Genomic DNA, 15,765 nt, shown 5'->3' with positions numbered 1-15,765 from the left:
AGTAGGTGGGTGAGTAGGTGGGTGAGTGGGTGAGTGAGTGGGTGGGTGAGTGAGTGGGTGGGTGAGTGGGTGGGTGAGTAGGTGGGTGAGTAGGTGGGTGAGTGGGTGAGTGAGTGGGTGGGTGAGTGAGTGGGTGGGTGAGTGGGTGGGTGAGTAGGTGGGTGAGTAGGTGGGTGAGTGGGTGGGTGAGTGGGTGGGTGAGTGAGTAGGTGGGTGAGTAGGTGGGTGAGTAGGTGGGTGAGTGGGTGAGTGAGTGGGTGGGTGAGTGAGTGGGTGGGTGAGTGGGTGGGTGAGTAGGTGGGTGAGTAGGTGGGTGAGTGGGTGAGTGAGTGGGTGGGTGAGTGAGTGGGTGGGTGAGTGGGTGGGTGAGTAGGTGGGTGAGTAGGTGGGTGAGTGGGTGAGTGAGTGGGTGGGTGAGTGAGTGGGTGGGTGAGTAGGTGGGTGAGTAGGTGGGTGAGTAGGTGGGTGAGTGGGTGAGTGAGTGGGTGGGTGAGTGAGTGGGTGGGTGAGTGGGTGGGTGAGTAGGTGGGTGAGTGAGTGGGTGAGTGGGTGGGTGAGTGGGTGGGTGAGTAGGTGGGTGAGTGAGTGGGTGAGTGAGTGGGTGAGTAGGTGGGTAGATCCATGGCAGTTCCACTGTGGGTGAGCTACGGGATGAGGAACCCCATGGGAAGCAGGCCTAGTGAACACTCCCCATGGGGATAGGCCTCACACCCAGGAATGTGTGGCTGTGAGGGGGTGTGTAGTGTGGTGTTTGTGTGTAGTGTGGTGTGTGTAGTGTGTGTGTAGTGTAGTGTGTGTGTAGTGTGTGTGTAGTGTGTGTATATGTACAGCTCTCTCTGAGTCTCTCTCTAGCCGTGCGTGGTGTCATCTTCCACAAAGTCCTTGGCTTGCTCCGCCGAGATCACATCGATGTGACTTACCTAGACAGTGACACACACACAGTGACACACGCAGTGTCACACACACAGTGTCACACAGTGTCACACACAGTGTCACACAGTGTCACACACAGTGTCACACAGTGTCACACACACACAGTGTCACACAGTGTCACACACACAGTGTCACACACACAGTGTCACACACAGTGTCACATGCAGTGTCACACACACAGTGTCACACACACACACAGTGTCACACACAGTGTCTCACACAAACACACAGTGTCACACACACAGTGTCACACGCAGTGTCTCACACAAACACACAGTGTCACACACAGTGTCACACACACACACAGTGTCACGCGCAGTGTCACACACACACAGTGTCACACACACACAGTGTCACACACACACAGTGTCACACACAGTGTCACACACAGTGTCACACACACAGTGTTACACACACAGTGACACACACAGTGACACACACAGTGTCACACAGTGTCACACACAGTGTCACACACAGTGTCACACACAGTGACACACACACACAGTGTCACACACAGTGTCACACACACAGTGTCACACACAGTGTCACACACACAGTGTCACACACAGTGTCACACACACAGTGTCACACACACACACATTGTCACACACACATTGTCACACACACAGTGTCACACACACAGTGACACACACACAGTGTCACACACACAGTGTCACACACAGTGTCACACACACAGTGACACACACACAGTGTCACACACAGTGTCACACACAGTGTCACACACACAGTGTCACACACACAGTGTCACACACAGTGTCTCACAGACAGTGACACAAACACAGTGACACACGCAGTGTCACACACACAGTGTCACACACACAGTGTCACACACACAGTGACACACACACAGTGTCACACAGTGTCACACAGTGTCACACACACACACACAGTGTCACACAGTGTCACACACAGTGTCACACACACAGTGTCACACACACAGTGTCACACACACAGTGTCACACACACAGTGACACACACACAGTGTCACACACAGTGTCACACAGTGTCACACAGTGTCACACACACACACAGTGTCACACAGTGTCACACACAGTGTCACACACACACAGTGTCACACACACACAGTGTCACACACACACAGTGTCACACACACACAGTGTCACACACAGTGTCACACACAGTGTCACACACAGTGTCACACACACAGTGTTACACACACAGTGACACACACAGTGACACACACAGTGTCACACAGTGTCACACACAGTGTCACACACAGTGACACACACACACAGTGTCACACACAGTGTCACACACACAGTGTCACACACAGTGTCACACACACAGTGTCACACACAGTGTCACACACACAGTGTCACACACACACACATTGTCACACACACATTGTCACACACACAGTGTCACACACACAGTGACACACACACAGTGTCACACACACAGTGTCTCACACACACAGTGACACACACACAGTGTCACACACAGTGTCACACACATTGTCACACACACAGTGTCACACACACAGTGACACACACACAGTGTCACACACACAGTGTCACACACAGTGTCTCACAGACAGTGACACAAACACAGTGACACACGCAGTGTCACACACACAGTGTCACACACACAGTGACACACACACAGTGTCACACACAGTGTCACACAGTGTCACACAGTGTCACACACACACACACAGTGTCACACAGTGTCACACACACAGTGTCACACACACAGTGTCACACACACAGTGTCACACACACACACAGTGTCACACACAGTGTCACACAGTGTCACACAGTGTCACACACACACACAGTGTCACACAGTGTCACACACAGTGTCACACACACACAGTGTCACACACAGTGTCTCACACAAACACACAGTGTCACACACAGTGTCACACACAGTGTCACACACACAGTGTCACACACAGTGTCACACACACAGTGTCTCACAGACAGTGACACAAACACAGTGACACACGCAGTGTCACACACACAGTGTCACACACACAGTGTCACACACAGTGTCACACACACACACAGTGTCACACACAGTGTCACACAGTGTCACACAGCGTCACACAGTGTCACACACACAGTGTCACACAGTGTCACACACAGTGTCACACACACACACAGTGTCACACACACACAGTGTCACACACACAGTGTCACACACACACACAGTGTCACACACACACAGTGTCACACACACAGTGTCACACACACAGTGTCACACACACACAGTGTCACACACACACACAGTGTCACACACAGTGTTACACACACAGTGTCACACACACACAGTGTCACACAGTGTCACACACAGTGTCACACAGTGTCACACACACAGTGTCACACAGTGTCACACACACAGTGTCACACACACACAGTGTCACACACACACACACAGTGTCACACACACACACAGTGTCACACACAGTGTCACATAGTGTCACACACACAGTGTCACACACACAGTGTCACACGCACAGTGTCACACACACAGTGTCACACACACACAGTGTCACACACAACAACAACAACAACAACCGCCATTCGCCACTAAGTGGCGGTGACGTCACCACGACGCTTGTGCCAGGCTATGTGCACCCTGAGGCCACGTGAAGTGTCGAACGCCCGCTGGCAGGAGGTCACGGGGCAGACCCAGGTGCCACGGGTCGACTGACTGAGATGACTGGCTGATGCACCACCTGTGCCCCCTACTGTGCCAACCTGCTGTGCTTTAGCCACCCGGCGCTCCGCTCGCTGTTGTGAGCGTCGCTCCTCCGCCCTCCGTTGTTGTTGGAGGGCGACTGCCTCCAACTGCCCAGTAGCATCCTTCACGAGCCTCCTCCACAGAGGCCGATCTTGACACCGCTGGTACCAGTCATCGGCAAGTCCACTCAGCTCCACGTCCTCCTGTACCACATCACTCCATCTCTTCTCTAGCCCGTGCCGCGCCCGCTTAGCCCCCTCAATCCGGCCAAACAAAAGCTGTTTCGGCATGCGGTGGCTGGGCATGCGGGCTACATGACCCAGCCATCGCAGCCTTGCCTGCCGGAGGAGCTCACCGATGGGACCCTGCCCAGATCTTTCAAGGATTTGTGAGCTCCTCACACAATCCAGTCTGGTTAAACCCAAGATGGATCGTAGGCAGGTCAGCCTAAATGTTTCTAACCGGCGAAGATGTTCCATTAGGGGGGTCCACGTTTCGCAAGCGTAGAGAAGGGAGGGAATGACCGTGGCCGAGAAGACCTGAAGCTTAGTGCGGAGCGACAGACCAGGTAGCTTCCACACAGCATTACGCAACCGATGAAAAGATATTGCCGCTCGACTGATTCGGAGTGAGACCTCTGCTGTTAAACTGGAGCCAGTCATAAGCACACTGCCCAGGTATGGGAAACTCTCCACTCTCTCCACAACTGCCCCATCACCGATTGGGAGTTGTGGGGGTGGAGTGTCCGATGGTACAAAATACCCAGGCAGGTGCTTAGTTTTGGTGGGGCTGATGGTAAGGCCCCACCTCTTAGTGGCACGCTCCAGTCTCAGCAGCAGCGTCTCCAACTCCTTCTCTGACTGAGCAGCTATTACCAAGTCATCAGCATACATAACGTGGTTGAGCAATAGGGAGCCATCCCTTGACCGCACCCGGGCATCGATTAGCCTCCCATTATATCTGTACCATATGGAGATTCCCCCGGTACAGCTATTGAAGGCTTCACGAACTACGTGGTCAAAATAGATGTTAAATAATGTGGGAGCCAGAGGACATCCCTGTCGCACCCCAAGGTGTACAGGGAATGGCTCTGACTCCCGGCCACGTAGTTTTACCCGGGCCCGCTCACCATCATGAAGGTCCTTAATGATCGTGAGCAGAGGGTCAGGTACTCCAAAAGCACGGAGAACGACCCAGAGCCCAGGCCTACTGATGGTATCATAGGCCTTGACCAGGTCAATAAAGCAGAGATGTAGGTCTTGTTGGAATTCCCTACACCTCTGCTGTAGCAGACGGACAGAAAATATGGCATCTGTGCAGGACCGCCCTTTCCTGAAACCGCATTGGGGCTCCGCAAGCCTCTCCTCAGCGTGCCTGGCAAGGCGATGCTGAATAATCCTTGCCAGGACCTTTCCCGGCACACTGAGGAGTGAGATGCCCCTGTAGTTGTTACAGTCTGTGCGGTCCCCCTTCTTAAAAAGGGGGACCACCAGGGCATCCTTCCAATCCTGCGGAACCCGTCCAGTGGTCCAGACTGTTGTTATGATGTCATATAGGGCAGTCTGTGCACAAACGCCACCCTCCCTCAGCATTTCGCTTGGGAGATCATCTCTGCCCGCTGCCTTTCCTGGTCTCAGACTCCGGATCGCCTTCAATACTTCCTCAGCAGATGGCACCTCAGCCAGCCACTCACAGGGGGTGACTTCATCCAATATTTGAGGCACCGCAGCCTCAGCAGTGTCACACACACACACAGTGTCACACACACACACAGTGTCACACACACAGTGTCACACACACAGTGTACACACACACAGTGTACACACACACAGTGTCACACACAGTGTCACACACACACACAGTGTCACACACACACACAGTGTCACACACACAGTGTCACACACACAGTGTGACACACACAGTGTCACACAGTGTCACACACAGTGTCACACGCACACACAGTGTCACACGCAGTGTCTCACACACACACACAGTGTCACACACACAGTGTCACACACACAGTGTCACACACACAGTGTCACACACACAGTGTTACACACACAGTGTCACACACACACAGTGTCACACAGTGTCACACACACAAAGTGTCACACACACAAAGTGTCACACACACACAGTGTCACACACACACACAGTGTTACACACACACGTGTCACACACACAGTGTCACACACAGTGTCACACACACAGTGTCACACACATTGTGTACTGTGTGTGTGTAGTGTAGTGTGTGTACTGCGTGTATACTGCATGTACTGCATGTGTACTGTGTGTGAACTGTGTGTGTGTACTGTGTGTGTACTGCGTGTGTACTGTGTGTTGTGTACTATGTGTGTATACTGTGTGTGTACTGTGTGTTGTGTACTATGTGTGTATACTGTGTGTGTACTGTGTGTTGTGTACTATGTGTGTATACTGTGTGTGTACTGTGTGTGTACTGTGTATGTACTGTGTGTGTGTACTGTGTGTGTGTACTGTGTGTGTGTACTCTGTGTTCTGCGTGTGTGTACTGTGTGTGTTCTGCGTGTGTACTGTGTGTGTACTGCGTGTGTACTGCGTGTGTACTGAGTGTGTACTGTGTGTGTGTACTGTGTGTATACTGTGTGTATTGTGTGTGTACTGAGTGTGTACTGTGTGTGTGTACTGTGTGTATATACTGTGTATGTATACTGTGTGTGTACTGTGTGTGTACTGTGTGTGTACTGTGTGTATAGTGTGTGTACTGTGTGTGTTCTGTGTGTGTGTACTGTGTGTACTGTGTGTGTACTGTGTGTGTACTGTGTACTGTGTGTGTACTGTGTGTGTGTACTGTGTGTACTGTGTGTGTACTGTGTGTGTACTGTGTGTACTGCGTGTGTACTGTGTGTGTACTGTGTGTGTGTACTGTGTGTGTACTGTGTGTGTACTGTGTGTACTGCGTGTGTACTGTGTGTGTGTACTGTGTGTGTACTGTGTGTGTGTACTGTGTGTGTACTGTGTGTGTACTGCGTGTGTACTGTGTGTGTGTACTGTGTGTGTACTGTGTGTGTGTGTGTGTACTGTGTGTATACTGTGTACTGTGTGTACTGTGTGTGTTCTGCGTGTATACTGTGTGTGTGTGTACTGTGTGTATACTGTGTACTGTGTGTATACTGTGTTTATACTGTGTACTGTGTGTACTGTGTGTGTACTGTGTGTATACTGTGTGTGTGTGTGTCCTGTGTGTACTGTGTGTACTGTGTGTGTTCTGCGTGTATACTGTGTGTGTGTGTACTGTGTATGTATACTGTGTGTGTACTGTGTGTATACTGTGTGTGTACTGTGTGTGTGTAATGTGTGTGTGTACTGTGTGTGTACTGTGTGTGTACTGTGTGTGTGTACTGTGTGTGTGTACTGTGTGTATACTGTGTACTGTGTGTGTGTACTGTGTGTGTGTACTGTGTGTGTACTGTGTGTGTACTGTGTGTATACTGTGTACTGTGTGTGTGTACTGTGTACTGTGTGTGTACTGTGTGTGTACTGTGTACTGTGTGTATACTGTGTGTGTACTGTGTGTGTACTGTGTGTACTGTGTGTGTACTGTGTGTGTTCTGTGTGTGTACTGTGTGTGTACTGTGTGTGTACTGTGTGTGTACGGTGTGTACTGTGTGTGTACTGTGTGTGTATTGTGTGTGTGTACTGTGTGTACTGTGTGTGTACTGTGTGTGTGTACTGTGTGTATACTGTGTGTGTGTACTGTGTGTGTACTGTGTATACTGTGTGTGTGTACTGTGTGTGTACTGTGTGTGTGTACTGTGTGTGTAGTGTGTGTACTGTGTGTGTGTACTGTGTGTATACTGTGTACTGTGTGTGTGTACTGTGTGTGTACTGTGTGTGTACTGTGTGTACTGTGTGTGTACTGTGTGTGTGTACTGTGTGTGTACTGTGTGTGTGTACTGTGTGTGTACTGTGTGTGTGTACTGTGTGTATACTGTGTGTATACTGTGTGTGTGTACTGTGTGTGTGTACTGTGTGTGTATACTGTGTGTGTGTACTGTGTGTGTACTGTGTGTGTGTACTGTGTGTACTGTGTGTGTACTGTGTGTGTACTGTGTGTACTGTGTGTGTACTGTGTGTATACTGTGTGTGTATACTGTGTGTACTGTGTGTGTACTGTGTGTGTATACTGTGTGTACTGTGTGTGTACTGTGTGTGTGTACTGTGTGTGTACTGTGTGTACTGTGTGTGTACTGTGTGTGTGTACTGTGTGTGTACTGTGTGTGTACTGTGTGTGTGTACTGTGTGTGTACTGTGTGTGTACTGTGTGTGTATACTGTGTATACTGTGTGTACTGTGTGTGTACTGTGTGTACTGTGTGTGTACTGTGTGTGTATACTGTGTATACTGTGTGTACTGTGTGTGTACTGTGTGTGTACTGTGTGTGTGTACTGTGTGTGTACTGTGTGTGTGTACTGTGTGTGTACTGTGTGTGTGTACTGTGTGTGTACTGTGTGTGTGTACTGTGTGTGTGTACTGTGTGTGTGTACTGTGTGTGTACTGTGTGTGTACTGTGTGTGTATACTGTGTGTACTGTGTGTGTGTACTGTGTACTGTGTTTGTGTGTACTGTGTACTGTGTGTACTGTGTGTGTACTGTGTGTGTACTGTGTGTGTATTGTGTGTGTACTGTGTGTGTATACTGTGTGTACTGTGTGTGTACTGTGTGTGTACTGTGTGTGTATTGTGTGTGTACTGTGTGTGTATACTGTGTGTACTGTGTGTGTACTGTGTGTGTACTGTGTGTGTGTACTGTGTATACTGTGTGTGTGTACTGTGTGTGTACTGTGTGTGTGTACTGTGTGTGTACTGTGTGTGTGTACTGTGTGTGTGTACTGTGTGTGTACTGTGTGTGTACTGTGTGTGTATACTGTGTGTACTGTGTGTGTGTACTGTGTACTGTGTTTGTGTGTACTGTGTACTGTGTGTGTACTGTGTGTGTACTGTGTGTGTACTGTGTGTGTACTGTGTGTATACTGTGTGTGTACTGTGTGTGTACTGCGAGCATCACTTTGTGGCGGAACTTCACTCCGTAGAATTTGTCCGCTGACTCCAGCAGCTCCGGCCTGAACGTGGTGGTGATGAACTGGGCATGCTGGGACAACTCAGCAATCATGTCTACACACACGCACACACACACACATTCACACACACGCACACACACACATTCACACACACGCACACACACACACGCACACACACGCACACACACACACACATTCACACACACGCACATTCACACACACGCACACACACACACACGCACACACACACACACGCACACACACACACGCACACACACACACGCACACACGCACATTCACACACACGCACACACACACACGCACACACACACACGCACACACACACACGCACACACGCGCGGACACACACACGCGGACATATACACACACAGGGGTTTACACACAGGGGTTACACAGATGGGTTCACACACAGGGTACACACACATACAGGGTACACACACACACACAGGGTACACACACACACACAGGGTACACACACAGGGTACACACACACACACAGGGTACACACACACACACAGGGTACACACAGACACACAGGGTACACACACAGGGGATACACATACACAGGGCACACACACACACACAGGGTACACACACAGGGTACACACACACACAGGGTACACACACACACACAGGGGATACACACACACAGGGGATACACACACACAGGGTACACACACACAGTGTACACACACAGGTAGACACACACACACACAGGGTACACACACACACACAGGGTACACACACACAGAGGGTACACACACACAGAGGGGACACACACAGGGTACACACATAGTGGGTACACACACACACACAGTGTACACACACACACAGGGTACACACACAGAGGAGACACACACAGAGGGGACACACACACACAGCCTCTCTCTGTCTCTGTCTATCTCTCTCTGTGTCTCTCTCTCTGATTCTCTGTGTCTCTCTCTGTATCTGTCTATCTCTGTCTCTCTCTCTCTGTGTGTCTCTCTCTCTGTGTCTCTGTCTCTCTCTGTGTCTCTAGCTCTCTCTGTGTCTGTCTCTCTCTGTGTCTCTGTCTCTCTGTGTGTCTCTGTCTCTCTCTGTGTGTCTCTGTCTCTCTCTGTGTGTCTCTGTCTCTCTCTCTGTCTCTCTCTCTCTGTGTGTGTCTCTCTCTCTGCGTCTCTGTCTCTCTCTCTCTCTGTGTCTCTCTCTCACCAGACACAGCCTTGCGGTGCTGTGCGTCAAGTGCTTGGTCTATCTCGTCAAAGAGGTAGAACGGTGCTGGGTCGCATTTCTGGATGGCGAAGATGAGAGCCAGTGCCACGAGCGACTTCTGCCCGCCGGATAGCTGCTGCATCTCTCTCATCTCCGCCTGCTTGCCTGTGAACGATACCTGCAGAGACACGGAGACAGAGAGACACAGAGAGACACAGAGACACAGAGACACGGTGATTAGCGAGCTGCTGCATCTCTCTCATCTCCGCCTGCTTGCCTGTGAACGATACCTACAGAGACACGGAGACAGAGAGAGAGACACAGAGACACAGAGACACGGTGATTAGCGAGCTGCTGCATCTCTCTCATCTCCGCCTGCTTGCCTGTGAACGATACCTACAGAGACACGGAGACAGGGAGACAGAGAGACAGAGACAGAGAGACACACGGAGAGAGAGACACAGAGACAGAGAGACACAGAGACACAGAGACAGAGACACGGTGATGAGAGACACAGAGACACAGAGACACAGAGACACGGTGATTAGCGAGCTGCTGCATCTCTCTCATCTCCGCCTGCTTGCCTGTGAACGATACCTGCAGAGACACAGAGACAGAGACACGGAGACAGAGACACAGAGACAGAGACACAGAGAGACAGAGAGACACGGAGACACAGAGACAGAGACACGGTGATGAGAGACACAGAGACACAGAGACACAGAGACACGGTGATTAGCGAGCTGCTGCATCTCTCTCATCTCCGCCTGCTTGCCTGTGAACGATACCTGCAGAGACACGGAGACAGGGAGACAGAGACAGAGAGACAGAGACACAGAGACAGAGAGACACAGAGACACAGAGACACGGTGATTAGTGAGCTGCTGCATCTCTCTCATCTCCGCCTGCTTGCCTGTGAACGATACCTACAGAGACACAGAGACAGAGACACAGAGACAGAGACACAGAGAGACACAGAGACACAGAGAGACACAGAGACGCGGTGATTAGTGAGCTGCTGCATCTCTCTCATCTCCGCCTGCTTGCCTGTGAACGATACCTACAGAGACACGGAGACAGGGAGACAGAGAGACACAGAGACACAGAGACACAGAGACACGGTGATGAGAGACACAGAGACACAGAGACACGGTGATTAGCGAGCTGCTGCATCTCTCTCATCTCCGCCTGCTTGCCTGTGAACGATACCTGCAGAGACACGGAGACAGGGAGACAGAGAGACAGAGAGACAGAGAGACAGGGAGACACAGAGACACAGAGACACAGAGACAGAGAGACACAGAGACAGGGAGACAGAGAGACACAGAGACAGAGAGACACGGAGACAGGGAGACAGAGAGACACAGAGACAGAGAGACACAGAGACACAGAGACAGAGAGACACAGAGACACAGAGAGACACAGAGACACGGTGATTAGCGAGCTGCTGCATCTCTCTCATCTCCGCCTGCTTGCCTGTGAACGATACCTACAGAGACACAGAGACAGAGAGAGAGACACAGAGACAGAGAGACACGGAGACAGAGAGACACAGAGACACAGAGACACGGTGATTAGTGAGCTGCTGCATCTCTCTCATCTCCGCCTGCTTGCCTGTGAACGATACCTACAGAGACACGGAGACACAGAGACAGAGACACAGAGACAGAGAGACAGAGAGACACGGAGACACAGAGACAGAGACACGGTGATGAGAGACACAGAGACACAGAGACACAGAGACACGGTGATTAGCGAGCTGCTGCATCTCTCTCATCTCCGCCTGCTTGCCTGTGAACGATACCTACAGAGACACGGAGACAGAGACACAGAGAGACAGAGAGACAGAGAGACACAGAGACACACGGAGAGAGAGACACAGAGACACGGAGACACACGGAGAGAGAGACACAGAGACACGGAGACACACGGAGAGAGAGACACAGAGACAGAGAGACACAGAGACACAGAGACAGAGAGACACAGAGACAGAGAGACACAGAGACACGGTGATGAGAGAGCTGCTGCATCTCTCTCATCTCCGCCTGCTTGCCTGTGAACGATACCTGCAGAGACACAGAGACACACGGAGAGAGAGACACAGAGACACGGAGACACACGGAGAGAGAGACACAGAGACAGAGAGACACAGAGACACAGAGACACGGTGATTAGCGAGCTGCTGCATCTCTCTCATCTCCGCCTGCTTGCCTGTGAACGATACCTACAGAGACACGGAGACAGGGAGACAGAGACAGGGAGACAGAGACACAGAGACAGAGAGACACAGAGAGACACAGAGACAGAGAGACACAGAGACAGAGACACAGAGACACAGAGACACACGGAGAGAGAGACACAGAGACACGGAGACAGAGACACAGAGACACAGAGACACAGAGACACGGAGACAGAGACACAGAGACAGAGAGACACAGAGACACAGAGACACGGTGATTAGCGAGCTGCTGCATCTCTCTCATCTCCGCCTGCTTGCCTGTGAACGATACCTACAGAGACACAGAGACAGGGAGACAGAGACAGGGAGACAGAGACACAGAGACAGAGAGACACAGAGACACAGAGACACAGAGACAGAGAGACACAGAGACAGGGAGACAGAGAGACACAGAGACAGAGAGACACGGAGACAGGGAGACAGAGAGACACAGAGACAGAGAGACACAGAGACACAGAGACACAGAGACAGAGAGACACAGAGACACAGAGAGACACAGAGACACGGTGATTAGCGAGATGCTGCATCTCTCTCATCTCCGCCTGCTTGCCTGTGAATGATACCTACAGAGACACGGAGACAGGGAGACAGAGACACAGAGACACAGAGACACGGTGATGAGAGACACAGAGACAGAGAGACAGAGAGACACAGAGACAGAGAGACACAGAGACACGGTGATGAGAGACACAGAGACAGAGAGACAGAGAGACACAGAGACAGAGAGACACAGAGACACGGTGATGAGAGACACAGAGACAGAGAGACAGAGAGACACAGAGACAGAGAGACACAGAGACACAGAGACACGGTGATTAGAGAGCTGCTGCATCTCTCTCATCTCCGCCTGCTTGCCTGTGAACGATACCTACAGAGACACAGAGACAGAGAGACACAGAGACACGGAGACAGAGACACAGACACAGAGACACAGAGACACGGAGACAGAGACACAGAGACACGGAGACAGAGACACAGAGACAGAGACACAGAGGCACAGAGAAAGAGAGAGTAGTGTAGTGTATAGTAGTGTATAGTAGTGTATAGTGGTGTAGTGTATAGTAGTGTATAGTGGTGTAGTGTATAGTAGTGTATAGTGTAGTGTATAGTAGTGTAGTGTATAGTAGTGTTTAGTGGTGTAGTGTATAGTAGTGTATAGTGGTGTAGTGTATAGTGGTGTAGCGTATAGTAGTGTATAGTGGTGTAGTGTATAGTAGTGTATAATAGTGTAGTGTATAGTAGTGTATAGTGGTGTAGTGTATAGTAGTGTATAGTGTAGTGTATAGTAGTGTAGTGTATAGTGGTGTAGTGTATAGTAGTGTATAGTGGTGTAGTGTATAGCAGTGTATAGTGGTGTAGTGTATAGTAGTGTATAGTGTAGTGTATAGTAGTGTAGTGTATAGTAGTGTTTAGTGGTGTAGTGTATAGTAGTGTATAGTGGTGTAGTGTATAGTAGTGTTTAGTGGTGTAGTGTATAGTAGTGTATAGTGGTGTAGTGTATAGTGGTGTAGTGTATAGTAGTGTATAGTGGTGTAGTGTATAGTAGTGTATAATAGTGTAGTGTATAGTAGTGTATAGTGGTGTAGTGTATAGTAGTGTATAGTGTAGTGTATAGTAGTGTAGTGTATAGTAGTGTATAGTGTAGTGTATAATGTAGTGTAATGTAGTGTATAATGTAGTGTATAATGTAGTGTATAGTGTAGTGTATAGTGTAGTGTAATGTAGTGTATAGTGTAGTGTATAGTGCAGTGTATAGTGTAGTGTAATGTAGTGTATAGTGTAGTGTATAGTGCAGTGTATAGTGTAGTGTATAATGTAGTGTATAGTGTATAGTAATGTAGTGTATAATGTAGTGTATAGTGTAGTGTATAATGTAGTGTATAGTGTAGTGTATAATGTAGTGTATAGTGTAGTGTATAGTGCAGTGTAGTGACCCGGATGCTGACTCCCGTGAACTGCTCGATGGAGGGGACGTTGCCGCCGCTGCCGCTGCTGCCGCTGCTGCTGCCGTGCGAGGGGCCGGGGTCCCCGCCGGAGCCACCAGCCCCACCGCCATCCCCTCCATCGTCCTGGCCGCCCGCTGAGCCACCAGCGGCGGCGGCCCCGGCCCCGGCCCCGGCCCCATCAATGTCGCCCTTCTTCATGATGAGCGTCGCCTTGCCGCCCGGCACCAGCTTCTGGAAGACCTCGCTGAAGTTGCGAGACACCTGGGAGGTGGTGAGGGTGGTGGTGAGGGTGGTGGTGAGGGTGGTGGTGGTGGTGGTGGTGAGGGTGGTGGTGGTGAGGGTGGTGGTGGTGAGCAGGGGGAGATGGTGAGGGTGGTGGTGGTGGTGAGCAGGGGGAGATGGTGAGGGTGGTGAGCGGGGGGAGATGGTGAGGGTGGTGGTGGTGAGCGGGGGAGATGGTGAGGGTGGTGGTGGTGAGGGTGGTGGTGGTAAGCGGGGGGAGATGGTGAGGGTGGTGGTGGTGAGCGGGGGGAGATGGTGAGGGTGGTGGTGGTGAGCGGGGGAGATGGTGAGGGTGGTGGTGGTGAGGGTGGTGGTGGTAAGCGGGGGGAGATGGTGAGGGTGGTGAGCGGGGGGAGATGGTGAGGGTGGTGAGCGGGGGGAGATGGTGAGGGTGGTGGTGGTGAGCAGGGGAGATGGTGAGGGTGGTGAGCGGGGGGAGATGGTGAGGGTGGTGGTGGTGGTGAGCGGGGGGAGATGGTGAGGGTGGTGGTGGTGGTGGTGAGGGTGGTGGTGGTGGTGAGGGTGGTGGTGGTGGTGAGGGTGGTGGTGAGGGTGGTGGTGGTGAGGGTGGTGGAGGAGCAGGAGGAAGCGGTAGAGGAGGAGGTGGGAGAGGTGGTGGAGGAGGAAATGAGGGGACACACGTGGTGGTGTCTCTGTCTCTGTGTCTCTCTCTCTGTGTCTCTGTCTCTCTCTGTCTCTCTCTATCTCTGTGTGTGTGTGTCTCTGTCTCTCTGTGTGTCTATATCTCTCTGTGTGTCTCACCTGTGTGAAGGTGAGCTCTGTCTCTGTGTGTCTCTGTCTCTGTGTGTCTCTCTCTGTGTGTCTCTCTCTGTGTGTCTCTGTCTCTCTGTGTCTCTCTCTGTGTCTATATCTCTCTGTGTGTCTCACCTGTGTGAAGGTGAGCTGTGTCTCTGTGTGTCTCTGTGTGTCTCTCTGTGTGAAGGTGAGCTGTGTCTCTGTGTCTCTCTGTGTGTATCTGTCTCTGTGTGTCTCTCTGTGTGAAGGTGAGCTGTGTCTCTGTGTCTCTCTCTGTGTTATTCTGTGTGTCTCTGTCTCTTTGTGTGTCTCTCACCTGTGTGAAGGTGAGCTGTGTCTCTGTGTGTCTCTGTGTGTCTCTGTCTCTGTGTGTCTCTCTGTGTGAAGGTGAGCTGTCTCTCTGTGTGTCTCTGTCTCTCTGTGTCTCTGTGTGTCTCTCTATGTGTTATTCTGTGTGTCTCTGTCTCTTTGTGTGTCTCTCTGTGTGTCTCTCACCTGTGTGAAGGTGAGCTGTGTCTCTGTGTGTCTCTCTCTGTGTCTCTCTCTGTGTCTCTGTGTGTCTCTCTACGTGTTATTCTGTGTGTCTCTGTCTCTCTGCGTGTCTCTGTCTC

At 51.1% G+C, this 15,765-nt stretch overlaps 1 protein-coding gene across 1 annotated transcript in view; it reads right to left on the bottom strand.

The window, feature by feature from the left end:
• Positions 1–577: 577 nt before the first annotated feature.
• SMC3 (structural maintenance of chromosomes 3) overlaps positions 578–15,765 on the bottom strand; it is a 124,844-nt gene continuing 109,656 nt past the window's right edge. The window contains 4 exon segments of the mRNA XM_076057531.1: positions 578–920; positions 8,707–8,813; positions 9,932–10,109; positions 14,105–14,377. Of these exon segments, the coding sequence (XP_075913646.1) occupies positions 849–920; positions 8,707–8,813; positions 9,932–10,109; positions 14,105–14,377 (630 nt within the window). The 3' untranslated portion in view covers positions 578–848.

The sequence above is a fragment of the Petromyzon marinus genome, chromosome 83 (genome assembly GCF_048934315.1).
Source record: "Petromyzon marinus isolate PM22_M1 ecotype Great Lakes invasive population chromosome 83, UKy_Petmar_22M1.pri1.0, whole genome shotgun sequence".
Taxonomy (NCBI): Eukaryota; Metazoa; Chordata; class Hyperoartia; order Petromyzontiformes; family Petromyzontidae; genus Petromyzon; species Petromyzon marinus.
This window is presented reverse-complemented; position numbering and strand designations above follow the sequence as displayed.